The sequence below is a fragment of the Atractosteus spatula genome, chromosome 16, assembly GCF_055471065.1.
Source record: "Atractosteus spatula isolate fAtrSpa1 chromosome 16, fAtrSpa1.hap1, whole genome shotgun sequence".
Taxonomy (NCBI): Eukaryota; Metazoa; Chordata; class Actinopteri; order Semionotiformes; family Lepisosteidae; genus Atractosteus; species Atractosteus spatula.
Genome location: NC_142721.1, coordinates 17601607 through 17615642, shown reverse-complemented (window position 1 = coordinate 17615642; position 14036 = coordinate 17601607). Strand labels below are relative to the sequence as shown.

Genomic DNA, 14036 nt, shown 5'->3' with positions numbered 1-14036 from the left:
CTACTGTACTACAGCTCAGAGCCTCTGTTATAGTCAAGCCCCGAGTTACTACTGTACTATAGCTCAGAGTATCTGTTATAGTCCAGCCCCGAATAACTACTGTACTACAGCCCTGTGTATCTCCTGCACTATAGCTCAGAGTATCTGTTATAGTCCAGCCCCGAGTAACTACTGCACTACAGCTCAGAGTATATGTTATAGTCCAGCCCAAGTAACTACTGTACTACAGCTCAAAGTCTCTGTTATAGTCCAGCCCCGAGTAACTACTGTACTACAGCCCTGAGTATCTCCTGCACTATAGCTCAGAGTATCTGTTATAGTCCAGCCCAGAGTAACTACTGTACCACAGCCCTGAGTAACTACTGTACTACAGCTCAGAGTATCTGTTATAGTCCAACCCTTAGTAACTACTGTACTACAGCTCAGAGTATCTGTTATAGTCCAGCCCTGAGTAACTTCTGTACTACAGCTCAGAGTATCTGTTATAGTCCAGCCCTGAGTAACTACTATACTACAGCTCAGAGTATCTGTTATAGTCCATCCCCGAGTAACTACTGTACTACAGCCCTGAGTATCTCCTGCACTATAGCTCAGAGTATCTGTTATAGTCCAGCCCCAAGTAACTACTGTACCACAGCCCAGAGTAACTACTGTACTACAGCTCAGAGTCTCTGTTATAGTCCATCCCCAAGTAACTACTGTACTACAGCCCTGAGTATCTCCTGCAGTATAGCTCAGAGTATCTGTTATAGTCCAGCCCCAAGTAACTACTGTACCACAGCCCTGAGTAGCTACTGTACTACAGCTCAGAGTATCTGTTATAGTCCAGCCCTGAGTAACTACTGTACTACAGCCCTGAGTATCTCCTGCAGTATAGCTCAGAGTATATGTTATAGTCCAGCCCCAAGTAACTACTATACTACAGCTCAGAGTCTCTGTTATAGTCCATCCCTGAGTGACTACTATACTACTGCTCAGTGTATCTGTTATAGTCCAGCCCCGAGTAACTACTGTACTACAGCTCAGAGCCTCATAGTCAAGCCCCGAGTAACTACTGTACTACAGCTCAGAGCCTCATAGTCAAGCCCCGAGTAACTACTGTACTACAGCTCAGAGCCTGTGTTATAGTCAAGCCCCGAGTAACTACTGTACTACAGCTCAGAGCCTGTGTTATAGTCAAGCCCCGAGTAACTACTGTACTACAGCTCAGAGCCTGTGTTATAGTCAAGCCCCGAGTAACTACTGCACTACAGCCCCGAGTAACTACTGTACTACAGCTCAGAGCCTCATAGTCAAGCCCTGAGTAACTACTGTACTACAGCTCAGAGCCTCATAGTCAAGCCCTGAGTAACTACTGTACTACAGCTCAGAGCCTGTGTTATAGTCAAGCCCCAAGTAACTACTGCACTACAGCTCAGAGCCTGTGTTATAGTCAAGCCCCGAGTATCTACTGCACTACAGCTCAGAGCCTGTGTTATAGTCAAGCCCCGAGTAACTACTGCACTATAGCTCAGAGTATCTGTTATAGTCCAGCCCCGAGTAACTACTGCACTACAGCTCAGAGTATATGTTATAGTCCAGCCCGAGTAACTACTGTACTACAGCTCAAAGTCTCTGTTATAGTCCAGCCCCGAGTAACTACTGTACTACAGCTCAGAGCCTGTGTTATAGTCAAGCCCCGAGTAACTACTGTACTACAGCTCAGAGCCTCATAGTCAAGCCCCGAGTGACTACTGTTCTACAGCTCAAAGTCTCTGTTATAGTCCAGCCCCGAGTAACTACTGTACTACAGCTCAGAGCCTGTGTTATAGTCAAGCCCCGAGTAACTACTGTTCTACAGCTCAGAGCCTCATAGTCAAGCCCTGAGTAACTACTGTACTACAGCTCAGAGCCTCATAGTCAAGCCCCGAGTAACTACTGTACTACAGCTCAGAGCCTGTGTTATAGTCAAGCCCCGAGTAACTACTGTTCTACAGCTCAGAGCCTCATAGTCAAGCCTTGAGTAACTACTGTACTACAGCTCAGAGCCTCATAGTCAAGCCCCGAGTAACTACTGTACTACAGCTCAGAGCCTGTGTTATAGTCAAGCCCCAAGTAACTACTGCACTACAGCTCAGAGCCTGTGTTATAGTCAAGCCCCGAGTAACTACTGTACTACAGCCCCGAGTAACTACTGTACTACAGCTCAGAGCCTCTGTTATAGTCAAGCCCCGAGTTACTACTGTACTATAGCTCAGAGTATCTGTTATAGTCCAGCCCCGAATAACTACTGTACTACAGCCCTGTGTATCTCCTGCACTATAGCTCAGAGTATCTGTTATAGTCAAGCCCCGAGTTACTACTGTACTATAGCTCAGAGTATCTGTTATAGTCCAGCCCCGAATAACTACTGTACTACAGCCCTGTGTATCTCCTGCACTATAGCTCAGAGTATCTGTTATAGTCCAGCCCCGAGTAACTACTGCACTACAGCTCAGAGTATATGTTATAGTCCAGCCCAAGTAACTACTGTACTACAGCTCAAAGTCTCTGTTATAGTCCAGCCCCGAGTAACTACTGTACTACAGCCCTGAGTATCTCCTGCACTATAGCTCAGAGTATCTGTTATAGTCCAGCCCAGAGTAACTACTGTACCACAGCCCTGAGTAACTACTGTACTACAGCTCAGAGTATCTGTTATAGTCCAACCCTTAGTAACTACTGTACTACAGCTCAGAGTATCTGTTATAGTCCAGCCCTGAGTAACTTCTGTACTACAGCTCAGAGTATCTGTTATAGTCCAGCCCTGAGTAACTACTATACTACAGCTCAGAGTATCTGTTATAGTCCATCCCCGAGTAACTACTGTACTACAGCCCTGAGTATCTCCTGCACTATAGCTCAGAGTATCTGTTATAGTCCAGCCCCAAGTAACTACTGTACCACAGCCCAGAGTAACTACTGTACTACAGCTCAGAGTCTCTGTTATAGTCCATCCCCAAGTAACTACTGTACTACAGCCCTGAGTATCTCCTGCAGTATAGCTCAGAGTATCTGTTATAGTCCAGCCCCAAGTAACTACTGTACCACAGCCCTGAGTAGCTACTGTACTACAGCTCAGAGTATCTGTTATAGTCCAGCCCTGAGTAACTACTGTACTACAGCCCTGAGTATCTCCTGCAGTATAGCTCAGAGTATATGTTATAGTCCAGCCCCAAGTAACTACTATACTACAGCTCAGAGTCTCTGTTATAGTCCATCCCTGAGTGACTACTATACTACTGCTCAGTGTATCTGTTATAGTCCATCCCCGAGTAATTACTATACTACAGCTCAGAGTATCTGTTATAGTCCAGCCCCGAGTAACTACAGTACTACAGCTCAGAGTCTCTGTTATAGTCCAGCCCCGAGTAACTACTGTACTACAGCTCAGAGTCTCTGTTATAGTCCACCCCTGAGTAACTACTGTAGTTCTGATGAGGGAGTGTTAGTGTGAAGTTACAGAGGAGCTGGACTGAGTGTCTCTACAGTATCTCCAGCTCTGATGAGGGAGTGTTAGTGTGAAGTTACAGAGGAGCTGGACTGAGTGTCTACAGTATCTACAGCTCTGATGAGGGAGTGTTAGTGTGAAGTTACAGAGGAGCTGGACTGAGTGTCTCTACAGTATCTAAAGCTCTGATGAGGGAGTGTTAGTGTGAAGTTACAGATGAGCTGGACTGAGTGTCTCTACAGTATCTACAGCTCTGATGAGGGAGTGTTAGTGTGAAGTTACAGATGAGCTGGACTGAGTGTCTACAGTATCTACAGCTCTGATGAGGGAGTGTTAGTGTGAAGTTACAGAGGAGCTGGACTGAGTGTCTACAGTATCTACAGCTCTGATGAGGGAGTGTTAGTGTGAAGTTACAGAGGAGCTGGACTGAGTGTCTACAGTATCTACAGCTCTGATGAGGGAGTGTTAGTGTGAAGTTACAGATGAGCTGGACTGAGTGTCTACAGTATCTACAGCTCTGATGAGGGAGTGTTAGTGTGAAGTTACAGAGGAGCTGGACTGAGTGTCTCTACAGTATCTACAGCTCTGATGAGGGAGTGTTAGTGTGAAGTTACAGATGAGCTGGGCTGAGTGTCTCTACAGTGTCTACAGCTCTGATGGGGCTCTAGTTCCTGTGGGAAACTCTTTCCTTCCCTGTTTCTCTGTGTCTCTTAGGGCTTTCTGTGCCCAAAATAAGCTCAGTCACATTGACCTCTGACCCTGTGCAGCGTGCTGAAAGGCAGGCTCTGTGTGGGTGAGGGGCCGATCTGTAGCCCCAGAGCAGCCCAGACGAGGGCGCCTGTGTGACCTGTGTGTCTCTCTGTGTCTCTCAGCGTGTCCCAGTATGTCGCCATGTCTCTCAGCGTGTCCCGGTGTCTCTCAGTGTGTCGCAATGTTTCTGAGTGTGTTGCTCAGTGTCGCTCAGTGTCTTATCAGTGTCTCTCAGTGTGTCGCAATTTCTCTCAGTGTCTCTCAGTATCTCTTAGTGTGTTGCAGTGTCTCTCAGTTTGTCGCAATGTCTCTCAGTGTCTCTCTGTATCTCAGTTTTTCCAGTGTGTCCCAGTGTCTCTCAGTGTGTTCAGTATCTCTCAGTGTGTCACTGTCTCTCAGTTAAATTCAATTCAATTCAAGGTATTAGTATGACCGATGGGTACAATCAGTGTTGCCAAAGCAAATAAAAATAATCAAATTAACATGGAACAAAACAAAAAATAAAAGTAAAATGAAATCTATAGACATATTACAGACATTTACAACAAAGACATATCATAAAATATTGACATATACTGTAGACAGATGGAGCATTATTGAGAGACAGGCTCACTGGTCCTCAGGCTGTGACAGGAGATCACATACTGGGCTGCCAGTTCAACTGAGTTCCCTCCTCCCTCTCCCAGTAGGATTGGGACCCGTTGTGATTCTGGCAGGTGTGGGAACTCTGGGATTAGATTTCTGAATTTCAGAAAGAATGTTTCTCTCATCCCAGAGTATCTGTCACAGTGCAGTAGGAAGTGCACCTCTGTCTCTATTTCTCCCCGCTGGCAGTGGGAGCACAGCCTGTCCTGTCTGGGCAGCCAGGTCTGCCTGTGTCCAGTTTCTCTGGCCAGGGTGTGGTCACTGAGCCTGTACTTCATCAGGGTCTGTTTCTTTTTGCTGTTTCTTATCTTGGTCAAATATTTGGCTAGTGTGTATTGTCTGTTTAGGGTTCTGTAGCATTCTAGTTTATGTTGTGTTTGTGTGTGTGTGTCCCAGTGTGTGAGATATTGCTGTTTGATCTGTGCTGTGATGCGGTTGAGTCTGGGTTGTGGTGCTCTAGCAGTGCTGTCCTGATGCTGGTTAGTGTCGGTGTGGCTCAGGTCAGTGAGCCTCAGGACCAGCTGGCTCAGGGGGCTCTGTTTTGGGCTCAGCTCTTGGCTCAGCAGGGCTTTGTGGTGGTAGGAATTTTGGTTGCTGTTTTTTAGGTGTAGCCAATACTTTAATACTCTTTTCTGTATGTTTATCAATAGTGGGTACTGACCTAATTTGGCCCTGCACCCGTTGTCAGGTGTTTTTCTCTGCACACGGAGGATGTTTCTACAGATCTCCATGTGCAGAGTTTCTGTGGGGTGTTTGTCCCATTGAGTATAATCCTGGTCTGAGAGGGGACCCCACACTTCACTGCCGTATAGGGCAATGGGTTGGATTACACTTTCAGATATTTGGAGCCAGATTCTTGTTGGTGGGTTGATGTTGAAGAGCCTCCTTCTTATTGTGTAGAAAGCCCTGAGTGCCTTCTCCCTCAGTGCCTTCACTGCCAGGTCAAAACTCCCAGGTGAGATGATGGTGAGACCGAGATATGTGTAGCTGGATGTGTGCTCCAATGTGTAGTAGTTGAGTGTGAATTTGTACCTGTTTCCCTGAGGTCTGGCTTTCTTCTGGAAAACCATAACTCTGGTCTTGTCCAGATTGACTGTCAGTGCCCAGGTCTGACAGTACTGCTCCAGCAGTGCCAGGCTCTGCTGCAGCCCCTGTTCTGGGTCCAGATGGGCTGGCAGTCCCCAGGTCTGACAGTACTGCTCCAGCAGTGCCAGGCTCTGCTGCAGCCCCTGTTCTGGGTCCAGATGGGCTGGCAGTGCCCAGGTCTGACAGTACTGCTCCAGCAGTGCCAGGCTCTGCTGCAGCCCCTGTTCTGTGGGAGACAGCAGGACCATGTCATCTGCGTAGAGCAGGAACTTGATTTCTGTGTCGTGTAGTGTGAGACCAGGAGCTGCAGACTGTTCCAACATTCCTGCTAATTCGTTGATATAGATATTGAACAGTGTTGGGCTCAGGCTGCAGCCCTGTCTCACCCCACGGCCTTGGGTGAAGAATTTGGTCCTTTTGTTTCCAATTTTCACTGCACATTTGCTCTCTTAATACATTGATTTAATTATGTCGTACACTTTGCCCCCTATGCCACTTTGGAGTAGTTTATAAAACAATCTTTCATGCCAAATTGAGTCAAAAGCTTTTTTGAAATCGACAAAGCAGGCAAAAAAATGTTTTTGGTGGACGTGTTTGTCTATCAGTGTGTGTAGGGTGTAAATGTGATCAGACGTGCAGTCATCTAGTAAGAAGCCAATCTGACTCTTGCTGAGGACATTGTGTTCAGTAAGGAAGGCCAGTATTCGTGTGTTCAGGATACTGCAGAATACCTTCCCCAGGTTACTGTTCACACAGATGCCCCGGTAGTTGTTGGGATCGAGTCTATCTCCACTCTTATAGATGGGCGTGATCAGTCCTTGGTTCCAGGCCTCGGGGAAACATCCGGCTGTCATGATGAGATTGAGGAGTTTGAGCTGGGCTTGTTTCAACTTTGTGCTGCTGTGTCTCAGCATCTCGTTGTTGACTCCATCTTGGCCACAGGCTTTGCATGGTCTGAGGGCCTGGAGTTTGTCCAGTAGCTCCTGCTCAGTGCTTGGGGAGTCTAAGGGGTTTTGGTTGTCTTTGATAGCCAATTCCAAAATTTCGAGTTTTTCATAAATGGTGTTTTGGTCTGATTAATTTGTATTTGGGAGCTTTTGATAGAGATTTTCAAAGTATGTTTGCCAGATTGTTCCATTTTGGATGGCCAATTCTTCTGGTTTTGATTTCTTTAAATTGTTCCACTTCTCCCAGAAACAGTTCTGATTTAGTGACTCCTCAATTTCTGCAAGTTGTTTGTTTATGTATGTGTTTCTTTTCTTTTTCAGCGTGTTTGTAAAGTTTTACCGTGTCACAGTAGCTGAGGCGTAGATCTGTGTTGTGTGGTTGTCTGTGTTTTTCATTTGAGACTTTTCGTAGTGCATTTCTGATGTTTTTGCACTCCGTATCAAACCACTTTTCTTTTGCTTTTGTTTTTTGGTAGTTTTTTATTTTAGTTGTTTTTAGCTTAGATTTTGTTGCTAGTTTGTGAAATAGGTGATTTAGTTTTTGTGTGGCCAAGTTTATGCCTAATTTGTTGGTTTGATATGGAGTGTTTGGGAATGAGTCCAACAGTGTCTGAAGTTCGTCATCGCCCAGTGCAGTTTGGTATCTGTCTAGGCCGTCTGTGTCCCATCTGTACACCTGGTTGAGGTCGTACAGCAGGCTGGGCTGTGTCAGTGTGTCTCTGTGCTGGTGTGCTCTCTTCATGTAGAGTGTGATCTGGCTGTGGTCGGAGAGAGGAGTCTGTGGCCTGACAGTGAAGGCACTGATACAGGAGGGGTCCAGGTCGGTGATGGTCCACCACACTGCTGCCCAGAGCTGAGCTGTAGGTGAACCTGCCTAGAGAGTCCCCTCTAGTCCTGCCGTTGACGATGTACAGGCCCAGCCCTTGACAGAGCTGGAGCAGCTGTTGACTGTGGTGTCATGGCTGCACCCATGTGAGGTGACCGGTGTGTGGTACAGAGGGACTGTCTGAATACACCAGTGTGTCCCTGTGTGAGGTGACCAGTGTGGTACAGAGGGACTGTCTGAATACACCAGTGTGTCCCTGTGTGAGGTGACCGGTGTGTGGTACAGAGGGGATTGTCCGAATACGTGAGTGTTTCCCTGTGTGCTGGTGAAGTCTACCAGTGTGCCTGTTCGTGCATTGAGGTCACCACAGAGCAGCACGTTTCCCTGGCCCTGGAAGTGACCGATCTCCGTGTGGAGGCTGGGGAGAATTCCCTCACTGTAGTAGGGGGATTCTGAGGGCGGGATGTAGACAGCACACAGGAAAACCTCATTTTCTGTACAGATGATATTTCTTTTGATTTTAAGCCAAACTCGTGATTCTTCTCTCTTTACTAATCACTCTTCTAAGACACTCTTCAGTGTCTCTCAGTGTCTCGCAGTGTGTTGCACTGTCTCTCATTGGTTCGCAGTGTGTCCTGTGTCTCTCAGTGTTTCACAGTCTCTCTCATTGTGTCTCAGTGTGTAGCAGTGTCTCTCATTGTCTCTCATTGTGTCGCAGTTTAACTCAGTGTGTCCAGTGTCTCTCAGTGTCTCTCAGTGTCTCTCAGTGTAGCTCAGTGTGTCACAGTGTCTCTCAGTGTCTTTCAGTGTGTCTCAGTGTGGCCCACTGTCTCGCGCTGTCTCGCGCTGTCTCTCAGTCTCTCTCGGTGTGTCACAATCTCTCTCACTCTCTCTCACTCTCTCTCACTCTCTCTCACTCTCTCTCACTCTTTCTCACTGTCTCTCACTGTCTCTCACTGTCTCCCAGTGTCTCTCAGTGTGGCTCAGTGTGATACAGTGTCTCTCTCGCCCCCAGGCCTGTATCGATGAAAATATTGAGATGGTTCGCTATCTGCTGGAGAACGGCGCTGACATTAACCAGCCAGACAACGAGGGCTGGACAGCTCTTCATGCTGCTGCCTCCTGTGGCTTCCTGGATATCGCCCAGTGAGCCTGCTGAGTGCTCTTTCTGTCCTCTCTCTCTGTGCCCTCTCTCCCTCTCTCTCTGTCCTCTCTGTGCTGTCTCCTCTCTGTTCTTTGTTTTCTATGTGTCCCTGTACGTCATCTGTGTGTGTAGCGGGCTGTGTCTGTGTTGCAGGTACCTGCTCCAGCGGGGTGTGTGTAGCGGGGTGTGTGTAGCGGTGTGTGTCTGTGTTACAGGTACCTACTCCAGCGGGGTGTGTGTAGTGGGGTGTGTGTAGCGGTGTGTGTCTGTGTTACAGGTACCTGCTCCAGCGGGGTGTGTGTAGCGGGGTGTGTGTAGCAGGGTGTGTGTAGCGGGTGTGTCTGTGTTACAGGTACCTACTCCAGCGGGGTGTGTGTAGTGGGGTGTGTGTAGCAGGGTGTGTGTAGCGGTGTGTGTCTGTGTTGCAGGTACCTGCTCCAGCGGGGTGTGTGTAGCGGGGTGTGTGTAGCGGGTGTGTCTGTGTTGCAGGTACCTGCTCCAGCGGGGTGTGTGTAGCGGGTGTGTGTAGCGGGTGTGTGTAGCGGGTGTGTCTGTGTTACAGGTACCTACTCCAGCGGGGTGTGTGTAGCGGGGTGTGTGTAGCGGGTGTGTGTAGCGGGTGTGTCTGTGTTGCAGATACCTGCTCCAGCGGGGTGTGTGTAGTGGGGTGTGTGTGTCTGTGTTGCAGGTACCTGCTCCAGCAGGGTGTGTGTAGCGGGGTGTGTGTAGCGGGTGTGTCTGTGTTGCAGGTACCTGCTCCAGCGGGGTGTGTGTAGCGGTGTGTGTCTGTGTTGCAGGTACCTGTTCCAGCGGGGTGTGTGTAGCGGGGTGTGTGTAGCGGTGTGTGTCTGTGTTGCAGGTACCTGTTCCAGCGGGGTGTGTGTAGCGGGGTGTGTGTAGCGGTGTGTGTCTGTGTTGCAGGTACCTGCTTCAGTGGGGTGTGTGTAGTGGGGTGTGTGTAGCAGGTTGTGTCTGTGTTGCAGGTACCTGCTCTAGCGGGGTGTGTGTAGCAGGGTGTGTGTAGCGGGGTGTGTCTGTGTTGCAGGTACCTGCTCCAGCGGGTGTGTGTAGCGGGTGTGTGTAGCGGGTGTGTCTGTGTTGCAGGATCCTGCTCCAGCGGGGTGTGTGTAGCGGGGTGTGTGTATCGGGTGTGTCTGTGTTGCAGGTACCTGCTCCAGCGGGGTGTGTGTAGCGGGGTGTGTGTAGCGGTGTGTGTCTGTGTTGCAGGTACCTGCTGCAGTGGAGTGTGTGTAGCGGGTGTGTGTAGCGGGTGTGTCTGTGTTGCAGGTACCTGCTCCAGCGGGGTGTGTGTAGCGGGGTGTGTGTAGCGGGTGTGTGTAGCGGGTGTGTCTGTGTTGCAGGTACCTGCTCCAGTGGGGTGTGTGTAGCGGTGTGTGTCTGTGTTGCAGGATCCTGCTCCAGTGGGGTGTGTGTAGCGGGGTGTGTGTAGCGGTGTGTGTCTGTGTTGCAGGTACCTGCTCCAGCGGGGTGTGTGTAGCGGGGTGTGTGTAGCGGGTGTGTCTGTGTTGCAGGTACCTGCTCCAGCGGGGTGTGTGTAGCAGGGTGTGTGTAGCGGGTGTGTCTGTGTTGCAGGTACCTGCTCCAGCGGGGTGTGTGTAGCAGGTGTGTGTAGCGGGTGTGTGTAGCGGTGTGTGTAGCGGTGTGTGTCTGTGTTGCAGGATCCTGCTCCAGTGGGGTGTGTGTAGCGGGGTGTGTGTAGCGGGTGTGTCTGTGTTGCAGGTACCTACTCCAGCGGGGTGTGTGTAGCGGGGTGTGTGTAGCGGGTGTGTGTAGCGGTGTGTGTCTGTGTTGCAGGTACCTGCTCCAGCGGGGTGTGTGTAGCGGGGTGTGTGTAGCGGGTGTGTCTGTGTTGCAGGTACCTACTCCAGCGGGGTGTGTGTAGCGGGGTGTGTGTAGCGGGGTGTGTGTAGCGGGTGTGTGTAGCGGGGTGTGTCTGTGTTGCAGGATCCTGCTCCAGTGGGGTGTGTGTAGCGGGTGTGTGTAGCGGGTGTGTCTGTGTTGCAGGTACCTACTCCAGCGGGGTGTGTGTAGCGGGTGTGTGTAGCGGTGTGTGTCTGTGTTGCAGGATCCTGCTCCAGCGGGGTGTGTGTAGCGGGGTGTGTGTAGCGGGTGTGTCTGTGTTGCAGGTACCTGCTCCAGCGGGGTGTGTGTAGCGGGGTGTGTGTAGCGGGGTGTGTGTAGTGGGGTGTGTGTAGCGGTGTGTGTCTGTGTTGCAGGTACCTGTTCCAGCGGGGTGTGTGTAGCAGGGTGTGTGTAGCGGTGTGTGTCTGTGTGGCAGGTACCTGCTCCAGTGGGGTGTGTGTAGCGGTGTGTGTCTGTGTTGCAGGTACCTGCTCCAGCGGGGTGTGTGTAGCGGGGTGTGTGTAGCGGTGTGTGTCTGTGTTGCAGGTACCTGCTCCAGCGGGGTGTGTGTAGCGGGTGTGTGTAGCGGGTGTGTCTGTGTTGCAGGTACCTGCTCCAGTGGGGTGTGTGTAGCGGGTGTGTGTAGCGGGTGTGTGTAGCAGGGTGTGTGTAGCGGTGTGTGTCTGTGTTGCAGGTACCTGCTGCAGTGGAGTGCGTGTAGCGGGGTGTGTGTAGCGGGGTGTGTGTAGCGGGTGTGTCTGTGTTGCAGGTACCTGCTCCAGCGGGGTGTGTGTAGCGGGGTGTGTGTAGCGGTGTGTGTCTGTGTTGCAGGTACCTGTTCAAGCGGGGTGTGTGTAGCGGGGTGTGTGTAGCGGTGTGTGTCTGTGTTGCAGGTACCTTCTCCAGCGGGGTGTGTGTAGCGGGGTGTGTGTAGCAGGGTGTGTGTAGCGGGGTGTGTGTAGCGGGGTGTGTCTGTGTTGCAGGTACCTGCTCCAGCGGGGTGTGTGTAGCGGGTGTGTGTGTTGCAGGTACCTGCTCCAGCGGGGTGTGTGTAGCGGTGTGTGTAGCGGGTGTGTCTGTGTTGCAGGATCCTGCTCCAGCGGGGTGTGTGTAGCGGGTGTGTCTGTGTTGCAGGATCCTGCTCCAGTGGGGTGTGTGTAGCGGGTGTGTCTGTGTTGCAGGATCCTGCTCCAGTGGGGTGTGTGTAGCGGGGTGTGTGTAGCGGGTGTGTCTGTGTTGCAGGTACCTGCTCCAGCGGGGTGTGTGTAGCGGGGTGTGTGTAGCGGTGTGTGTCTGTGTTGCAGGTACCTGCTCCAGCGGGGTGTGTGTAGCGGGTGTGTGTAGCGGGTGTGTCTGTGTTGCAGGTACCTGCTCCAGTGGGGTGTGTGTAGCGGGTGTGTGTAGCGGGTGTGTGTAGCAGGGTGTGTGTAGCGGTGTGTGTCTGTGTTGCAGGTACCTGCTGCAGTGGAGTGCGTGTAGCGGGGTGTGTGTAGCGGGGTGTGTGTAGCGGGTGTGTCTGTGTTGCAGGTACCTGCTCCAGCGGGGTGTGTGTAGCGGGGTGTGTGTAGCGGTGTGTGTCTGTGTTGCAGGTACCTGTTCAAGCGGGGTGTGTGTAGCGGGGTGTGTGTAGCGGTGTGTGTCTGTGTTGCAGGTACCTTCTCCAGCGGGGTGTGTGTAGCGGGGTGTGTGTAGCAGGGTGTGTGTAGCGGGGTGTGTGTAGCGGGGTGTGTCTGTGTTGCAGGTACCTGCTCCAGCGGGGTGTGTGTAGCGGGTGTGTGTGTTGCAGGTACCTGCTCCAGCGGGGTGTGTGTAGCGGTGTGTGTAGCGGGTGTGTCTGTGTTGCAGGATCCTGCTCCAGCGGGGTGTGTGTAGCGGGTGTGTCTGTGTTGCAGGATCCTGCTCCAGTGGGGTGTGTGTAGCGGGTGTGTCTGTGTTGCAGGATCCTGCTCCAGTGGGGTGTGTGTAGCGGGGTGTGTGTAGCGGGTGTGTCTGTGTTGCAGGTACCTGCTCCAGCGGGGTGTGTGTAGCGGGGTGTGTGTAGCGGTGTGTGTCTGTGTTGCAGGTACCTGCTCCAGCGGGGTGTGTGTAGCGGGTGTGTGTAGCGGGTGTGTCTGTGTTGCAGGTACCTGCTCCAGCGGGGTGTGTGTAGCGGGGTGTGTGTAGCGGGTGTGTCTGTGTTGCAGGTACCTGCTCCAGCGGGGTGTGTGTAGCGGGGTGTGTGTAGCAGGTGTGTGTAGCGGTGTGTGTCTGTGTTGCAGGTACCTGCTCCAGCGGGGTGTGTGTAGCGGGGTGTGTGTAGCGGGTGTGTCTGTGTTGCAGGTACCTGCTCCAGCGGGGTGTGTGTAGCGGGGTGTGTGTAGCGGGTGTGTCTGTGTTGCAGGTACCTGCTCCAGTGGGGTGTGTGTAGCGGGTGTGTGTAGCGGTGTGTGTCTGTGTTGCAGGTACCTGCTCCAGCGGGGTGTGTGTAGCGGGGTGTGTGTAGCGGTGTGTGTCTGTGTTGCAGGTACCTGCTCCAGCGGGGTGTGTGTAGCGGGGTGTGTGTAGCGGGTGTGTCTGTGTTGCAGGTACCTGCTCCAGTGGGGTGTGTGTAGCGGGGTGTGTGTAGCGGGTGTGTCTGTGTTGCAGGTACCTGCTCCAGTGGGGTGTGTGTAGCGGGTGTGTGTAGCAGGGTGTGTGTAGCGGTGTGTGTCTGTGTGGCAGGTACCTGCTCCAGTGGGGTGTGTGTAGCGGTGTGTGTAGCGGTGTGTGTCTGTGTTGCAGGATCCTGCTCCAGTGGGGTGTGTGTAGCTGGGTGTGTGTAGCGGGTGTGTCTGTGTTGCAGGTACCTGCTCCAGTGGGGTGTGTGTAGCGGGGTGTGTGTAGCGGGTGTGTGTAGCGGGTGTGTCTGTGTTGCAGGTACCTGCTCCAGCGGGGTGTGTGTAGCGGTGTGTGTCTGTGTTGCAGGATCCTGCTCCAGCGGGGTGTGTGTAGCGGGGTGTGTGTAGCGGTGTGTGTCTGTGTTGCAGGATCCTGCTCCAGCGGGGTGTGTGTAGCGGGGTGTGTGTAGCGGGTGTGTCTGTGTTGCAGGTACCTGCTGCAGTGGAGTGTGTGTAGTGGGGTGTGTGTAGCGGGTGTGTGTAGCGGGGTGTGTCTGTGTTGCAGGTACCTGCTCCAGTGGGGTGTGTGTAGCGGTGTGTGTCTGTGTTGCAGGTACCTGCTCCAGCGGGGTGTGTGTAGCGGGGTGTGTGTAGCGGGTGTGTGTAGCGGGTGTGTCTGTGTTGCAGGTACCTGCTCCAGCGGGGTGTGTGTAGTGGGGTGTGTGTAGCG

At 51.9% G+C, this 14036-nt stretch overlaps 1 protein-coding gene across 2 annotated transcripts in view; it reads left to right on the top strand.

Annotated features, from left to right (window-relative positions):
- LOC148819720 (protein phosphatase 1 regulatory subunit 12A) overlaps positions 1 to 14036 on the top strand; it is a 39863-nt gene that overhangs the window by 1856 nt on the left and 23971 nt on the right. For both annotated transcript variants that reach the window (XM_088934892.1, XM_088934893.1), the window contains exon 2: positions 8739 to 8869. In XM_088934892.1, coding sequence (XP_088791018.1) covers positions 8739 to 8869 — 131 coding nt within the window. The remainder of the gene's footprint in view (positions 1 to 8738; positions 8870 to 14036) is intronic.